This window comes from Monodelphis domestica, chromosome 5, assembly GCF_027887165.1.
Source record: "Monodelphis domestica isolate mMonDom1 chromosome 5, mMonDom1.pri, whole genome shotgun sequence".
NCBI classification, from domain to species: Eukaryota; Metazoa; Chordata; class Mammalia; order Didelphimorphia; family Didelphidae; genus Monodelphis; species Monodelphis domestica.
Window position 1 is genome coordinate 279,266,166 of NC_077231.1, and position 18,143 is coordinate 279,284,308.

The 18,143-nt window shown below is 40.7% G+C and overlaps 2 protein-coding genes and 1 pseudogene across 2 annotated transcripts in view; all 3 read right to left on the reverse strand.

Moving 5' to 3' along the window:
* LOC107649974 (splicing factor 3A subunit 3-like) overlaps positions 1-1,870 on the reverse strand; it is a 29,084-nt gene extending 27,214 nt beyond the window's left edge. The window contains 1 exon segment of the mRNA XM_056800674.1: positions 1,741-1,870. Within this exon segment, the coding sequence (XP_056656652.1) occupies positions 1,741-1,870 (130 nt within the window).
* Positions 1,871-9,459: 7,589 nt separating this feature from the next.
* Positions 9,460-10,492, reverse strand: LOC100022566 (pre-mRNA-splicing factor 18-like). Its single transcript, XM_056800211.1, has one exon. The coding sequence runs from the start codon at positions 10,490-10,492 to the stop codon at positions 9,464-9,466; it is 1,029 nt and encodes a 342-aa protein (XP_056656189.1). The 3' UTR covers positions 9,460-9,463.
* A 5,222-nt stretch (positions 10,493-15,714) lies between these two features.
* Positions 15,715-17,620, reverse strand: LOC103105710 (crooked neck-like protein 1; annotated as a pseudogene).
* Positions 17,621-18,143: the final 523 nt, after the last annotated feature.

Sequence of the window (18,143 nt, forward strand, 5' to 3'; positions counted from 1 at the left end):
GGCTCTCACAATGCTCAAAATCAGACAATTCACTCTAAAATGTCATAAAATCTACTAAGACTAGGTCCAAATGAGTAAATGATTTAGACCTAAAGTGTGATATAAATAAATTAAGGGAGCATAAAATAGTCCACCTTTTAGTTCAGTTTATTGATAGGGGGATAATTTGTGACCAATTAAGAAATAGATAAAATGAGATTCATCAAAAATCATTTTTATTGCCTTAAATACAAAATGATACTAACAAAAATAATACAACTAAGGTTAAAAGGCAAAACAAGTTATTTTTTAAAAAACAATATATCTGATTAAATACTTCAGTTTTTAAACATTCTAAACACCCTCTCAAATACCTTAATTCATCATTTCATGTTATCTAGATCTAAAGAGTACCACCCTTGCCCAGCTGAAACTAACTGCTCCTGTCTGTGCCTGGATATGACTCTTAAAAACCACTATTTAAGTTGTGACCTTTTCCTCAGCAGCAGCCATAGCAGAAGTCCAAGCACATAGGGGAGACAGACTAGGCATTTTTCCAAGCAGACAGAGAAGGAAGATGTGGGATTTTTGTAAACTCGGGGAATAAAAGCAGTAGCTTCTGATCAAATAATCAACTAAACCCTTTTTACTTTATCAGAAATGTTAATGCAAATCAGAATATGTCCTGCAAATTTCCCTTAGGTTTCTTCATTGAATAAGCTACTAAGCAGCTAGGATGAACCAGGGTTTCCTAAAGATGCGGCATTTCACAGAAGGTGTTACAAAAGCTCTGCAAAGCCTGGATGTTAAAGTAATTTGCCTGGCTCTGCTTTGGTTCTCTTTTAACTTTAAAACTCTAAAGAGAAATTAAACCTGGCCATTGGCAACTAGTATTTTAGGGAATATTCCTATTGGAGGGTCTGGGCATATCACCTTGACAGTTGAACCAAAACAAAAACCTCTCAGTTAATCTGACAAAAGGGACACACTCTCTTCTTCCCAACCTGCCTGCCATGAGACTCTTCTTGATCCAGTCCATTCTGACTTGACTCCTCCAACACCTCCCCCTACCATGCTCTTCCCACCTCTCTACCCTGACTTACTATCTTACCATTGCTCTGCCCACCTACTCCCTTCCCTTGCCCACTCTCTCTCCACCTCTTCTTCCTATTTTCCCACTGTATTACAACAAATTGTATGCTTTGTCTCCACACAAAGAAGTCTGGCCCCAGGAATCACAGTCAAGTCTTTACATGCCTTATCCCCTTTTCCCCATGTTCCCACTTAATGATATGCTGGGAGCCATCAGACCATGACACCTTGACAGAGTTACCCATGGTAGCTGGGGAGACCACATAGTGCTTAGAGTCAGTTTGTGACTGGACTACTTACCCAAACCCTCAAATTCTCCCTCCTTATAGACTAGGGAAATCCTCATCCGTTTTACCTCAGTTTCCAATCCTCTTATCCCAATAATCCCCTTGACTTGAAAAAGGAAAAGAAAAGAGTATCTTTATAGTTTACTCAGTGGGGGAGGGAAGAAGCCAAAGGCTTCAAGAAGAACTGGGAGGTGAGGGAGGTAAGAAGGAGCGGGTTGGAGAAGGGAGAGAGTGAAAGGTAGGAGGAGGTTAGGGAAGATACATTGATCCATCAGCCATCAGTAGGGATCAATGGCAAACCCCAGAGCAGTTCCCTTGTGTAGCAGTTCCCCTGTGTGGCATCATCCCTATACTAGCATCCCTCAGTATCTCTCATTCCTACCTCCATTACTACCAAGCAGTTTCTGGTTCCCCTCTGGCAGTTCTCCAGTCACAAGCCAGAGTACAGCAGTTACTGCAAAAGAAATAGACATTGGGATGGTGGGGCAGCTGTTAAATGCAAAGCAATCCATGGCTGTTATGATTAAACTTTCTTCCATTTGTTATTTTTGTTGACTGATCGTCCTCCACCAATTGGGAAAGTTTGGAGACCTGGGCAAGAGTGGACTTAGCCCATGGCAATGATAGATATCAAACACCATTTTCTTTACAAGATATTGAAATATTCACTGATGAAACTACCTCTAATGAGGAACCTATGATAGTCATTAAAAAGTTTGAAAGTATATTTAGGACATATAACCCTAGTTGGACTGACATTACAGAATTGCTTCATGTTCTGTTAATGCAAGGTGAGTGGAACTTGGTCCTTTTCATTGTGAAAGGGTCCAAAGATCACAGTGTGGTATGTTTTTCATTAGAAAATCCTGAATGGAATTTTAATGTGGCCAAGGATTATGCACAGTTATGTGGAGCTTGGGATGCTCTATTAAATAGAATGAATTTTTTTTTTTGGTAAGGCCAAGGAATTGGACTATATTTGGTCAAATTAGGAGGGGAATGAGAGATCATCAGTGTTGTGACAGGATTTTTCAGCTAATGTCTAGGTATCTTGGCCTAGATGTTTCTAGACCTACAGATTCTAGACTAATCATAAGCAATCATTTTGTAAATCACTCTTCTGAAGAAATGGAGGAGTATTTTGAGACCAATTGCAGTGGCATCTGCTGGATGATTTCCCCTAGAGACAAGGTCAGATGGGTGGAGCAATGAACTTCAGCTAGGGCTTCAGGCACCTGGAGAGTTGAAAGAACTTCATTTATAATTTCTGCATTAGCTATAGATTTTCCAGCCGAGATTAAAAATACTCTCTGCAGCCATAGCATCCTGAATGAGTGACAAATTCCTAAAGCAATCTAGAATTCATATAAATTATTGCCTTTTTATTCTTGGCAATTATATAGGCATATTTTAGAGCTATGAGTTCCTCAACTTGAGCACTGATAGTAGAGGGCAGTGAAGCTGACCACTCAGTGGCAAATTCTGTGACTACAGCAGCTCCAGTGTAGCGTATGCCATCCTTCATAAAAGAGGAACCACCAGTAAATAAGACCAGATCTGGATTGTCTAAGGGAGTGTTCAAGAGATTATCTTGAGGCCTTTCTGCCATGGACACTAGAGTTTCACAACTGTGCAATGGTTCTCCTCAAGTTGGTAAATCTGGAAGCAAGGTGGCAGGGTTAAGATTTGGACAGCATTTCAAGGTAATGTTTTCACTATTTAACAAGGTTATTTCATACCCTGTAATTCGCTGATCCAAGGATGCCTGCGTTCTGTGCCTTAGCAAAAATGTTTCTACCTCATGTGGGAACATAATTGTTAATGGTCATCCCAATACTAGATCAACAGTTTTTGTCAGTAGTAAGGCTGTAGCAGCTACTCCTCTAAGACATGGTGGTGTTCCTGATGCTACTGGGTGCATTTGGGCAGAATAATAAGCAATTGGGTGCTGACAAGGTCCCAAAGTCAGAGTTAAAACACCTGAAGCTACCCCTCTTCACTCATGTACATACAAAGTAAATGGCTTGTTGTAATTTGGGATGCCTAGAGCAGGGGCAGACAGGATGGCCTGTTTTAGGTCTGATTGAACTGACAGGTGTTCTGGCTCTAATTTGGAGGGTTCAGGGACTGAATCCCTGGTTAGTGCTATAAGGGGTTAGGTAATTTCCCCATAGCAAGGCATCCATTGTCTACAAAACCCTGTTGTTCCTAAAATTGCTCTCAACTGTTTCTTAGTGGCAGGAGCTCTTAAGTTTTGAACATTTTCAATTCATTTGCGAGGAATAGTGAGGGCACCCCTTTTTAAAAAAAGATAAAAGAGGGGAAGCTTTGTACCCATATGGAGGCTTGGACTTTTTGTATGGAAAGGGGGAAAGAGTGGAGACCCCCTTTTTCCACAAAGTGGGGTTCACAGGAGACAGCAGATATAATGGTTTGGCTTCCCTCCTTAGCTAATCTGCTCTCCCCAATTTTCTCTTGTCCCCCTCCACTATTTGAGACCACAATGTCTCCCCTTGATCTATATCTATTTACTCACACTTAGATTGGGGAAACAAATTGCTTTTAATATTAACTCAATCAGTTAATACAATAGGAAAAAAATGGGCAGGGAAGAATGGGAAAAGGAAAGGGGGAAAAGGGGTACCTGTCTCTATCTAATCCCTTTTCCTTCCCTCCTCAAGCTTGGGGGGAACTCAGGCCTTGGCAGGGTGAGCCCCCTGAGAGAAAGTCATGTTGACTCACCCCTGGGCAGCAGGAGCTGAGGTAAAGTCTTTTCAGGTTTTCTCTTCAGAAAGTCCCTTCAATTGGGAAGTGTTGGTGGAAAAGATTTCCATTCACCAGCAGGAAAAGTGAGTATCCCTCAGGAGAAAGTCTTTATCCACCTCTCCCAACTGAAAGCCTTACTGCTCCCTCCTCAGGAGTCCCCTTCTGGGGCCCTTCCCCCGTCGAGGTGATCAATTTCACACAGTCTTCAGCTTGGCAAGTTTTCTCTAGTGCCAGCTTCTGTCACAACCTGCAGTCAGGATGACCCCTAAATAATCTGCTTTGGGGAGATACCACTAAACCTTATCCTTCTAGATCTTGTGCCCTCTTTTGTGCAATTCCAAAAGAAGGTATTTACTATCTTCTTGACATGCTTCTGCATCTGTTGAAACCAAGAATAGATCATCTATGTATTTGATTGATTTACTATTTTCAAATGTTTTATTATCTGTGTCTTGGCTCAAAATTTCTGCAAATAAACTCAGGCTTTCCATGAACACTTGTGGCAGCCAACTCCATGTATACTTTGAGCCCTTCCAGGTGAAAGCAAAGATATGCCTGGAGTTCTCATGTATGGCTATGGAAACGAAGGCTGAGCACAAATCTACTACTCTAAAGATATGTATAGGGATTACTGGCTTTAAAATATAAAGATCTGGTAAATCAAAGGTTTCACTTTTTGATTCCAAGGCCCTCACCCCTCCTTCACACCTTCATAAAGGTGCTTGGGCAGTTTCCTGGGATCCCTCACTCTGATGGGGATTCTTACCCAGAATATAGCATGGATGAGCTCCATTTTTTATACATTGTTGTTGGGCATTCTGTTGAGTATTATCATTTCTCTCATTTGGATCACTGTCATTATTTTGATTGGCATTATGATTCCTATAGTTATTATTTCTAAAGTTGTTATTATTTCTTTTTCCCCAAAGCCAGCTCCTACAGACCAGCATTACATGGAATATCTTCCCACAGTAAAGGCATGTCAATTATTTATCTGTTGATTCCTGCAAAGGGGCTATGGTCTCTCTCTGATTTTTCCGTTGCCCATTTAACATTTCAATTTCTTTCCTTAAATCTTCCACTGACGTATTGGGTTTCTCACATCTTTCTGCATGACCCTGATAAACATAGGCTGCTACTCTCCTCAATTCTTCGAGGTCCATAGAATCCCAATTAGGACAGTGTTACAAGGGAATCACTTTAAAAGACTGATATATATTAATTTAAGGTCGCCAAGGAATCAGCTATGTAATTCCTAAATGAAAAACTCAAGTCAGCCTTCAGCCTTTTTTTGGAGTTTAATTACAATAGGAGCAAGAAAGGAATTAGAGATATATATAGAGAGAGAAAGGGGAGAGAAGGGAATAGGGCTTAAATACCCCTTCTGTTTAGGCTGGGCCAAAAGGCCCAAGCCCTTAGATAGCTGGGGCAAAGAAAGAGATCAGTCCCTATTACTCACATGTCCAAAATGGAGAAACAGTCTCAGAGGCCCCCACCTTCAGCTTCCTTCAGAGCAAGCTTCCTCAGAGCCCAGGAACCACACCGACCAAAAACTCAACCCCCTCCTCGAGTCTCCAGACCCTCCTATCTTTAAGGAAACCATCCAAGTTGCCTCCCCTCAGTCCTCACATCTACCAATCACTCTTCATCAATTTCCCTGTCAATGGAGGCTCTAGCTTAACCCAGGACCGCCCAGAGGTTTCTGGCTTTTGCACATGTCTGTTGAAGGTCATATTTTTCAAATGATTAAATCTTTACTCCTTTGTTACAGCCCTTTCTAAATCCTGTTAACTTGAGTATGGTAGAGATTGGAATAATTAAATTTTGATCTAGGCTGCAGCCCTTACTCAATCCTATTAGGACTGAATAGGGTGGAGTATCTCCATTGTATCAATTCTAAAATCAATCAAGACTCAAAGAAATTCCTGTTCTATGCTTAAGCATAGGTCAAAGTCCTTTCCATTGTTCAGCAAAGGGTTTCTGTCCTAAAGTAATCTTAAGAAGGGAAGAGAAGGAACCTCCCATGCCAATGGAGTTCCCATTCCAATAGACTATCAGTAAGAAATTTTCCAAGTATGAAATATCCCAATGGTGAAATTTCCAACATTTATAAGTCTAAGGAAATTTGAGGTTTACAATCCCCCCTGATGATCATTGGGAGACTAGTCTCCCCATTGATCATTTAACATAATCATTTTGTAGTTCTAAATTCATTTCTAACTAAAGATATACACAATATTCAATTTTCTAGGAGAAATTAGAATAGTGAGAGAGGAAATAGAAAAGAAAAGAAAGCAAAACCAATGTTTGCTAGGCGCATTGACAGAAAGCCAAATTAGGGGCAGTCCCTTTTGGCATAAATGTTACAATAAATGTTCAATCAAAAGTTCAGTCCAATCAATCACATCCAAAGTTCATTCTTGATCTTCTTGATGAAGTGTAGGTTTTTGGCATCTTTCTGCAACAGTTCATTCTCTGGATATAAAAGTTTCAAGCTTCTTTCTTGACGATCTTTTCTCGAACAAAATCAAAATCTTTAAAATTTTTTATAACAGTAAAATCTTAAACAAAAGTCTTGTATTTTTATAAAAATAAAATCTCAAACAAAAAAAATTCAAAAATTCTTAGATTTTAAATTAAAATACAATCCCCCCTGAAGTAAGTATTTAAAAAAAAAATTATCAAGTTTAGCTCAGAATGCAATGTTCAGTTATGGGGGTGTATGTGTCAATTATCAAAAGAATAGAAAAATAATCAAAAACATAAGAAAAATTCAAAATAGACCTTGTATAGGTCCAGTTTAAAGTAATTTCTATCCCACAAGTATGTAGGACAGAATGCAGTAATATTTCACTTAGCCATTTGTAGCCAAGACTACAGGAAGTTGCCATAATATAAGAAGAAAAGAATTAGAATTCTATTTTGATGGGGAAATGTCATTCCCTTGTCTGATTTTTTTTTCTTTCAGAGATATAGGGAGCCAGCATGATAGTCAAGCTTTGTACTTGTTTGAGTATTTCAAAAAGAGTGTAGATACAAGGAAGTCCTACGACTTAAACATAAGTTAAGCGTCGCAACCTCGAGTCTCACTTTAATATTTCAAAGTAGTCCTTTACCACTGAACAACAATCCTCAACAAATTGCCTATGTATTTGCCTAATGTCCCTTTCTCTGGACAAATCAAGGTCCATATATGTATGTCCTACATCAATAAGTACGTCCATAAACTGGGAGGGGTCTCATCAATTTCTTGTCAGGTTCTTCCAAAATTTGACCATTTTCCAGGTATATCAGAAAAAGTTTTCATGGCTGTCAATAATGCTTCTCTGGCCTGGTTTAGTTTTGTGTAAACTGGTTCACCATTGGGGTACCAGTGTGGATTTTCAGTTGGTCAATAATTTACTCCTCTACCTCACTTCTGATTTGCCAGAGAGATGACATTATTTTTCTCTCTCTTTGTCAGAAATTTTTCTAATAAATTTTCAACATCCATCCAAGTGTGGTCAAAAGTTCTCAATATATTCTCCAATTTTTTTTAATAATTAATATTGGTTCTTCCTCAAATGATGAAGGTCTTCCTTGAATTTATTTAAATCTTCAGGGTTAAAAGGTATATGGTCTCTTATAGATACCAAGTTCCCATTTTTATTGAAAGTTGGAACTTCTCTTAAAGGAAATAAACTATCTGAATTATTTGTTGCTCCTGTTTCTGTTTCTAGGCTTCTTGCTCTGTTCTCAATGGGGTAGGTATGAGAAAGGGAAGGGTTGGGCACCCTGAGGGAGAGGAATTGTTGTTGTCCCATAATATCAGAAGGAAGAAGGATCAGTATCTGGGGGGTAAGGATGCAGAGGGGTTAGGGTAGGAGGCATTGGCAGGGTGTGAACTTATGGTGGAGGGGTGTGAACTTAGAGTGGAGGGAATAGGGTTAGAAGCATGGGCAGGGTGTGAACTTAGGATGGAGGGGGTGGGGTAGGAGGCATGGGAAGGGTGTGAACTTAGGGTGGAGGGGTTGGGGTGGTCAGTATGTGTGGAGGGAGGAATGGATTCGGTAATAGTAAGTCATAGATTTCCTTTGTAATCATGAATTTTATTTCATACATTCAAAATAATCTTCTGAGTTTTTGTTTGTTAGTGTCATAGACTTAGCAGTTTGGTGGAAAACAAAGTTAAGAACTTTTGGGACAGGTACAACTTCATTCAAGAACTCAGGCTTATTTAATTCCCTCCAAACCCCATTTTTTCCTGACTTCTGAGTTCAATGAATGTGGAAGCAACTCTGGTTAAGAGCAGGTAGACCTTCCTCTAGGACAAACTCCAGGGAGCCAGCAGACCCTCATGAAGGTACCTTGACTCTCTCTTTTAGGTAATGACAGTATATATACATAATCCTCTAAATTAACCCAATTCTTTTCTTCTACCTTCAGAAATATATTCAATATGATCACCAGACAGCACTACACATGATGGGGCCGGGGTTGGGGGGGGGGAGGGTTGCATCCTAGGGATAGATAAGAAGAAATTAGAGCAAGTTGTTCTTTATCTGATTATGTGGATCCAGGGAAACCTATCATTACGGATAAACCTATCATAAGGATAGCAAAAGCACCACCAGCTTGGCCCTCTGCTCCTTGCTACTACGTGGCAGAATGTCACAAAAATGGAATGCCACAAAAATGTGGCAGGATCCAGGTTGATCCCAGCCTCCAAAACCCAGAGGGTTTTGAAACTTCATCACTCTTTTGGCTGGGATCCTGGTTTCCCATAGGAAACCTCTCTTATTTCATCTTCTCAGAGGCAGAGATCATGACATTTCTTTAGAAATTTTCATATTAAGTTATGGCTTTTTGTTTTTAAAGTCCCAATTTCCTGATTATTTCAATTTCTTGAAGGTATTAGCCCCAGAAAAATCTGAAAAAAGATCAGAATCCAAAGAAAACGAGTGAGTCACAAAATTAATTGCCAAATGTTTAATGGAATCCAGAAAAATCAGACAAGTTTGAGGAATTCAGATGTCACTAAGGGATGCTGATATGGGTGGTAGTTATTGAAGATAAAAGCTTTTTTCTATAACATTTCTGTAAATAATAATTGAATATGATCCCATTTTATAGAAATAATTACAAGTCCTTTTCAAGGGTTTCCTTCTAATCATTTGCCAACAACTTCCACCTCCGAGGGGAAAAAGAATCAAACAGAATTCTCTAAAGAAACCAAGAAACAAATTATGAAGAAATCAGCTGCTCCCAACCCTTGATCCTTTCTGTCCTCTTCATTCTTGGTAGCAGTTCCTCAAAAGGCCTTGGGTCTTAGGGTCTCATAGCTCCATGGAGAAGAGTTGTCAGAGGGCATTGTACTCCACACACTTTGAGGGGTCTGTTGAGAAGTGCTTCTGACAAATGGTCATTAATCTTTTCAGACCCTGAATATATTTTCTTTGAGTCTCATCATTTAGAACATGTGCAACATGCTTGGAAAAAATCTTTTCCCGACCGGTTCTGGCATGGATACCAACCATGGTGACTCCAATTGGCCAGGGAGCATTTCCAATGGCCATCTGAAGATAAGCATCGTTTGCCTTCACATATTCTCTCTGCAGCAAGAACTTGATAATGTTTGTTATTGATTCTTTGATATCTGCAGGAAGAGTCCTTTTCTGTAGCTTTCTGAAGAGTGGCCTCAGATAGGCTTCTGTCTGTTTGTGGGTGGCACTGTTCAGTTTGCCCTGAACGCTTTGTTTTACATGGTCTTCTCTAGCATTGAGTTCCTTAGCCCAAACTCCAAGGAGAAACTTAAGGACTTTGGTTATGATGTCCATGTCTTCTTGATCATCCCCCTTTCCTAAGGATTTTCCCAAAGCCTCTAATTCTTCAAAAGTGGTATTTTCTTCATGGACTTTCAGGTCATTCTGTGTGTCATTTTCTCCTGGTTCTTGACCACTAGCCATTTCATCAAGGTCCTGTTGATCGATCTTATCCAAAGCTGCCTTCAAGTCGTTCCTTAAACCCCTGTTAACCTCTGGTGTGAGAATCTCTATCTTTCTTAAACGTAGAAATGCGTCATAGTCAGTTTCTCCAAACAATCTCCCTGGTTCTCCTCTTTCTCTGAACTGCCTGAGGACCTGTGGCCTTGAAAGAGTCACAGGCGATTTTCCCTCTGCTGGTTCCACTTCTAATACTGGATTGGGTGAAGGTAATGGTTTCTGATCCTTCTCTTTTGGCTGTACCTTGTAGCCAGATCTTTCAAAGTAGGCCTCCTCTTCTTTTTTGGCAAGGTCACTACGTTTAAAGTATTTTTTCCTTTCCCCAAGCAGATTCTGGTCCTCCACCAGCTTGCGCTTCTGACAGATCTCTGCTTTAAGTTTCTCCATTTTTGCCTGCCCTGGAGACCTTTAGCCAGACCCCCCACAGGGATCTCCCCTCTTTCTTTAGCTTCCCTGAAAAGCTGTTCTGCTGAGATCTGTGCATCAGCAGGGGCTTTGTTTTTCCCCTTACCCACTTTGGGGATCCACTGCTTTCTGGCCAAAGTGGAGGCTGCCAAGTTTTCCAAGATGTGTCTGCAATTCCTTCAGAGCTGTCTCTAATGTGCTGGGTCTGTCCCCCAAACTCCAGGGAAACTGCTCCCAGCAGCCTCTGGTTAGCTCAGAAGCCTCAGACAACTCTAAAGTGGATCTCCCAAATGCCTCTTCTTATACTGGATCCTGGATCTAATAAGACACCACTGGAGTTCACAAGTAGGTGTTCACAAGTAGTCACTTGTGAACTTTGGGAAAGTCACTTTGAATAAGGTCCTCAGAAGTCTTGTCAGCTGAAAGAGACATGATGGGTTGTTTCCACCCTTCTTTTTTAGAAACTCCAAAACACAAATCAATAGGGAGGTGTGATTCTCACCTAATTAGCAGCAGATAGAATGTAAAACCAAAGACTTCTAAGGTTGCTTTTGTGTACTAGGAATGTCCCATGAACCTGCAGTAAGGATTCTTTGTTCTGACTTGTCCTCATTCCTGAACGATGCTTCTGTTAATGTCACCTAAGATTATATTAGCCAAATCATGTTGAATCTGACTTCAACAACCACTGAAACCCCAAGATCTTTCTCTTACTGCCATTTAGCCAGATCTCCCCATCTTACTTTCCTTTTTTAAACAATTAAAATCAACTTCCTTTAGAAAGAAAATATAGTGCACATAAAAATGTGAAAAAATAACCTTTCCACATAAAGGTACAGTCATTGGTGTACCAAGAGTCATTATACTCAGTTAGGTAGCCTGAAAATGTAGTTCCAAGCTGACTTCCCCAGCTCCAATCCTCTGACCCTTTCAGAACAGTAAGGCCAGTTCAGGGGCCCAGATTCCGAGTCCCCTTCAATTGTGGAGAATTTGTATTTGCCAAGTAGAATGGCAAAATCCCTTAGATAGCTACAAACAATCTAGGAATGTAGGTGGAGAAAACTGGGACACCGAAACAAAGTTCTTACATTCTACTGGCATACTGGGTGATAGAATCCCAAACACAAATGTATTGATATTTGCTGCATCTCTGACTCAAAAAGAAATAGACCTCCCCGTATGGCAGAAGTGCTCAGGAGGGCCATTGCTACATTTAGGCTTTCCTCTGAGCTCCTGGAAAACTTAGTTTCAATGAAATTCACTGGGAGTAGTTATTAAATATATTAGGGTGGTTGTGATGTGGATTGGATTGGCAATAATAAATGATCCTTCAAATTCTTAGAAATCCTTTTTCTTTAATAGGCTTTTAGGTGATCTTTACTGGTTAGCAAATATTAGAATTAGAATGGAGAAAAGTATATGTCACTGTGCTTTCTTAGCTACTTCTAGCTGATAAGGACTTGTCTGAAATTAAGGAAGTAGGGAGCACCTGAGCTAACTTGAAGTATGTCATGGCTTTCTTTCCTTGTTTTACAAGGCTGAGAAAAGACATATAATGAAAACAACCTTGAATGTCCTACAAGCAGGACATGGGAGGGAACATCAACTAGGGGCCCTGGGGATCATTGTACCCTTTCTCTGCCCTTTCCCCTGTAATATCCCCTGCAACTTCCATGGGAGGAATAATCTGAGGGAGAGTGAAGAGTTCCCAAGATGGGAGAAGGGCCATACTGCAGACCCATAATAAATGTAGCAACTTGACATCCTGTTTTGGCTGTTTCATCTCCATGGCTACATTGTCTGTTACATCCTTGAATAAACACTTTCATGCCTTAAGATGAAGGAGTCTGAGCTGCAATTCTTTGGGAAGAACCAGCATTCCCTTTCCCACAACAAAACTCATTCTTCCACAACAGTTACATTTATGTTGAATAGTGGGGCAGTAATAGAATTGCTTTGCGGTAACCAAAAAAAAAAAAATTAAGAGACTTTAACAGTTCTTTCTCTGCAGGTGGATGGCATTCTTTGTCATAAGACCTTCAGAATTGTCTTGGATTTATTGTATTAATGAGAGTAAGTTTCATACTTGATCATCCCACAACATTGTTGTAAGTGTATGTAATGTTCTCCTGGTTCTGCTTATTTTTATCTGTATCAGTTTATGTACCTACTTCCAGTTTTTCCTGAAATCAACCTGCTCAGCATGTCTTAAAGAATGAGAGTATTCCATCACCATCATGTACCACAGTTTGTTTAGTCATTTCCCAATAATTGATGGACATGGCCTCAATTTCTAATTCTTTGCCACCACAAAAAGAGCTGATATTTTTGTATAAATAGGTCCTTCCCCCATGCCCTCCCATGCCTTTTTAAAAAATCTCCTTGGGATGCAGAAGTAGTAGTGGTATTACAGGATTAAAAGGTATACGATGTTTTATAGCCCTTTAGGTATAATTCCAAATTGCCCTCCAGAATGGTGAGGTCAGTTCTCAATTCCACCAGGAATGCATTAGTGTCCCAGTATTGCAACATCCCCTCCAATATTTATCACTTTGCTCTCTGTTGGCCCATCAGGTAGGTGTAAGGAGGTCCCTCAGAGTAGATTTAATTTTCCTTTCTCTAATCAAGATTGAAGTAATTATCTCTGCTACCTGCTCAGCTGGGCTGGACAAGGTTTGTTAGAGGCTCTCTGCAGCAAAGACAATTGAAATCCATTAGCCATCAAAAACCTACTCTTAGGTGACAGTCTGATTTTCTGGTAACCCTGGGCTTGACCTTAGTGCCTAATAGACAGACTTCAGGAAACTCCAAATTGGCCCTGGTCCCAGTCTAAACAGGCTGAATTGACTAGCAATAGGTTTGCTCCATTTCCTGGAATTTGTACCTTTTCCCTCAGGTACTGACTTTTTAAGAGGGTACTTAATTCTTAAGCACCTTTCGATCACTCTGGATAGGATTAGCTGATGCGATCATCTTAGGTACCCTTTTTTTATCTCCTTGGTTCCATTCTGTGTATTGGTTCCAAGGCAGAAGAGTGGTAAGGGCTAGGCAATGGGGGCCAAGTGACTTGCCCAGGGTCACACATCCAGAAAGGGTCTGAGGACATATTTGAACCTAGGACCTCCTATCTCTAGGCCTGGCTCTCAAACCACTGAACCACTCAGCTGCTCCCTCCAAGTGATTTTTGAGATGAGTTTTACTGATGGCATCTCCCAGGCCACCAATATAGAGTTGTGGTAATGATGGTCATCAGCTAGTGAGTCCAGAGAAAGCACTGTTGAAGCTCATTTTAGAAGCTTCTTTGCCACAGTATCCTGAATCCCACAATAGGCAATCTCTGAGCATCTGAGGAGCAAGAGGATTAATCTTTGGGGTCTGGAGGCTTCTCATGTCTGTATGGACACCTCTCTCCCCTTTGGCTTCTCCTTTCCCCCTTCTTGAAATGCTTGTGAACAGGGTAGCACCAGTGAAACACAGTGAAGGGCCTGGCACAAACTCTGCATTCCTTTCCATACCTTACTTTGGTCATGTGGGTATAGGGATTTGGTCCAAGGCATGTCTGGTACAGAATAGGAAAGTCTGGTGCTCCCATTTCTGCCTACTGTAGGTGTTGGAGCCCAGAGACTTCCCCATCTCAGAAGTCACAGCAGTGGCCTTGGCCCTGTCCAGGAGAGGTAGAAGCTCCTGCTGAGGGCCCCCAGGTGGGCCAGCTGTGACAAGCCCCACTTCTAAGTTATGGTCCCAACTATCTGGAGCTCCCAGGATACTTGAGAATTGGAGGGTTAACTCAGCTAGTTGCCAAGTTCTTATCAAGCTCCAGAGACTGACAAAAGCTTCTTTTAAGGGCAGCTTTTGGTCTCTCCAGTCCCAACATTCCTCTTGGCTTCAGTGGGCTCACTGAACAAAGGCTTTCTGGTTTTTGTGAACAAATCAACAATCCTCCTCCCTCTCCCCCCTCCCCGCCCCATTCCTCCCAGTTCTCCCCTATTGTGCTCATTGATTAATGGCAAGATTCATGTTTGATGAACCCCAAAGACAACCTCTTATTGCTAGGGCTCATTTAATTACATGTATTTTTTCTACTTTGGACAGGCCTTTATTGGTTAACAAACATCATCAAAGTACTTGCTGTGTAGTAGGTTCTGTAGTAGATTCTGGGGATACAAAAGATGGACAAGGGGAGCAGAAATCCCAGGTGGGATTGGGAGGAGGCAGTGAGGAGTGGGAGGTGGCCCTTTGTTCATGTCTATAGATTTTCTCCACAGTGGCATGATTTCTCTTTGGTTAAAGCCCTTTCTGGCACAACTAGTTTGCTAATTAATGAAAAAGAGAAACAGCCATAGTGATTGAAAAACATTCAGTTACTGAAAAGGCTATACCAGTGAGCTGTCCTGAATCTCCTTCCAAGTCTTGTCATTGATGTCCAAGGAAAGAAGCTAGAGCATCATCTGGCCTCTTGATGTTTCATCCTGTATACTTACCTCCATTTTCTCTTCTGTAGGGTCTTGGGCTTCATACATGCTATTATTGTAGGGCCTTTTCCTCTCATCTAACCACATGATCTCCTGGACATGGAGGAGCTGGTCTTCCTCAGCATTTAATGCCTTTTTCAGGTTTTCATGTTTCTTCACCCACCATTGTCAGAATTACTCTTCCTGTGTTTCTTCTTCTCTTTCTGTTTTCTTGCTCCATCAGAAGCTCCATCAGAGTTTTTGGACTGATGGTCTTCTCTTTTCCTTCACCATTATTAAGAATATATTCATGTGCATGAGCAATTTCCTTTCCAGCTTCTCCAACACAACAGAACAGTACAGCCCAGAAGATTCAGGTTGGGATTAGGGGAGGGCAAATCTCAGGAGGGATCTTGGAGGGTGGGAAAGGACAGATGTCTGTGAGGAGTGGGAGCTGCTCCCTGTTGGTAGGAGAGACAGTGGAGGCTCTTCTCACAGCAAGGGGAAAATATTGCCTTGTTTGTGATGGTGATGGGGAGCAGATGACTGACTTCTGAGCCCAAACAAATTTTTTTTTAATTTTATGTGCTTTGTTGACAATCTCTTAATACTTGGACATAATTTAAATGGATAGCATATCAGTGGTACAAGGTTCACCACAGTTTAAAAAAAAATACTGCACAAAAGTTTCCTAAGTCACAATGATTGCAGGTAGGAATTCATATAAATTACCAACGTAGACAAAGTCAAGTTTCACTCTTCTTCCCTGTCTCTGCCTGGGTCCTGCTCTGTAGCATCCTTTTCTTGCTGCTCTTTCTTCCATCGTTTGGCCATTGCCAGCAATTGAGGTTGGGCTGGTCAGCAGCATCCTCTGGAAAGATGTAATGGTGGTGCTCTTCCCAGCCAGCATCAGACCCATCTTCTGCCTGAACTTTTCTCCTCTTCTTCACTTGCTCTGGCATTAGTTTGTCTACTCTCCTTTTGAGATTCTGTCCCAAATTCATATTCAACGTTTCTCCAGGATTTTAATAACAGGAGCCTTTCTTCCTTCTCTTCACAGTTTCTCATCCTTTGGTTGACTTCTTCATATATGTGTCTGCATTGACTTACGCTTTCTTCAGTTCCTGCACACAGCTCAAACTGGGCAAAACTGATCCATGCCTTAACATGTGTTCATTGCAGCAATCTGCAGTAAAGACTTCTGGTTTTTTCATATTCTTCTTGTTGAATTTCAGTCAATGTACGATTTCCAAAGCACCTCTGGCATATCTAAGCATGGCTGGCTAACGGCCAACTCATATATTGCCCAGACTCTCTCCATATCTCTGAGAATTGTCTCAAACTTGGCAAATTTGGTTCATGAAATACAATTTTTATTGTGCAAATTCCAGGAACTTTTCATAAAGTTTCCGGCACCGATCAAATTCTCAAAGCTGCAACTGCAATTTGATGTAGATTTTAAGCAATCTGATTTTAGGACACTTGCCAATAGAAGTTCCCAAAGTTCTTCTGGCTAATGGGAGATTTTTCTGTCTTATTTCAAATTGGGCATAGAGTAGCCACATTTTGGCAAATGTAAAGTTTTTGTGGGGAATCAGTTTTAAACAGGCTTGATATACCTGTCTGGTCCTCTCTGGATCCTTTGCCTCCAACTCCTCATAAAGTGCATAGTTGATCCAGAGGTGTAAATAGCGCTTCCAGTATCTCTTCTCTGGGATGGGTGGCACACTGGCAATGGCTCTCTGGTACACCTCTCTCACAGTGTTTGGTTCCCCATCACTTTCCACCAGGCGCAAATAATCGAACCAGGTATTATAATTGTTTGGATTGGCCTCTTTTTACTGTAATCTCTGCCCACGATTGTATCATCAATAGCTTGCCTATTTCCACCCCACACCCCACTTTTTTCAAAGATTGTATAGTTTTTTAAGAGTTCTTGGGCTTCCTGCTACAAAATCCTGTCCAGGGCATATTTGTAGATCACTCGAAAACATTCAAATTCTTTCTGATTTTCCTCAAACTTTGCAAAGGCCACATAGAGATGTTGGTCCATATGCTCATCTCCAAAGAATTCCACAGCTCTTTCATATACTCTTCTTGCACAAGCCAAGTAGCTATATTTTTCTTTAAAGCGAGCATACTTGATCCAGTTCTTCACATGAGGATGCACGAGGACAAATCTTTCATGAATGCTACGTGCCTGATCTACTTCTTGATCACTCAGTTCAAAGTTGATGCAGGAGTGACTGGCTTGTTCCTCGGGTTGCTGCTGCATCCAGTGTTCAGATACTTGTCAGCTTCCAGCAATATTCTCAATATCTCCTCCATATAAGTATATTTGTACCAGAACTGATTGACCCGGAGAAGAGTTGTGATTGCCCGATCCCAGATGTTTCAGGCATAATTGATTTGGCAATTCTTCGTTTCCATTTCTGCATATTTTAGCCAGTGATATTTGGTTAGTTTACATCTAAGGCACAGCCATGTATGAAATGGGCCTTTTGAATTATAGAGTCTCTTCTCATTGTGCATGTTTGATGCAGTTACTAATTACACTTCTGTTCTTCCTTTTATTGTCCTCAAGTCTCTCTTTTCCTCAGTTTGTAGTCATTCAATTTTTATCTATGATCTGTTGAAGAGGTGGTAGAAGAGGCTCAAGCTCTTTATTTGTTTTTAATAAAACTGAATTTTAATGAAAATCTACAGTGCAAATCTTTTCACACTTCTTCCTCTTACCCTCTTAAACATGATGCTGGCAAAAAGGGAAAACCAAAGAAAAATGTGCAAAATAACTTCAAAAGTTCCAAATCACTTGATTTTTTATTCATTTAAACCAATTAGAAAAAGTAACCAAATCACCAAGCATTTATTAAATGCTCATTCTATACTAATGAGGTGTATAGGAAGACAAATCCCTTATCTCTAGGAGCAATCTAAGTAGATACAAATTTTATACTACATAGTAACTGGTATAATACAATAGTAATTGTGGGGAGCAGGAAAGGCCTCATTTAGAAAGTTTGAGCTAAGTTTTGAAGGAATCCTGTATTCTCAGTGGCTCAGATGAAAAGAAGGCATTTTTCTAAGCATGGGAATAGGTCTGTGCTAAAGAAAGGTGGGATCTCATGTTCATGGAACAAAGTAGAAGTATGACTCAAATGTAGAATCCAGGGAAAATAATG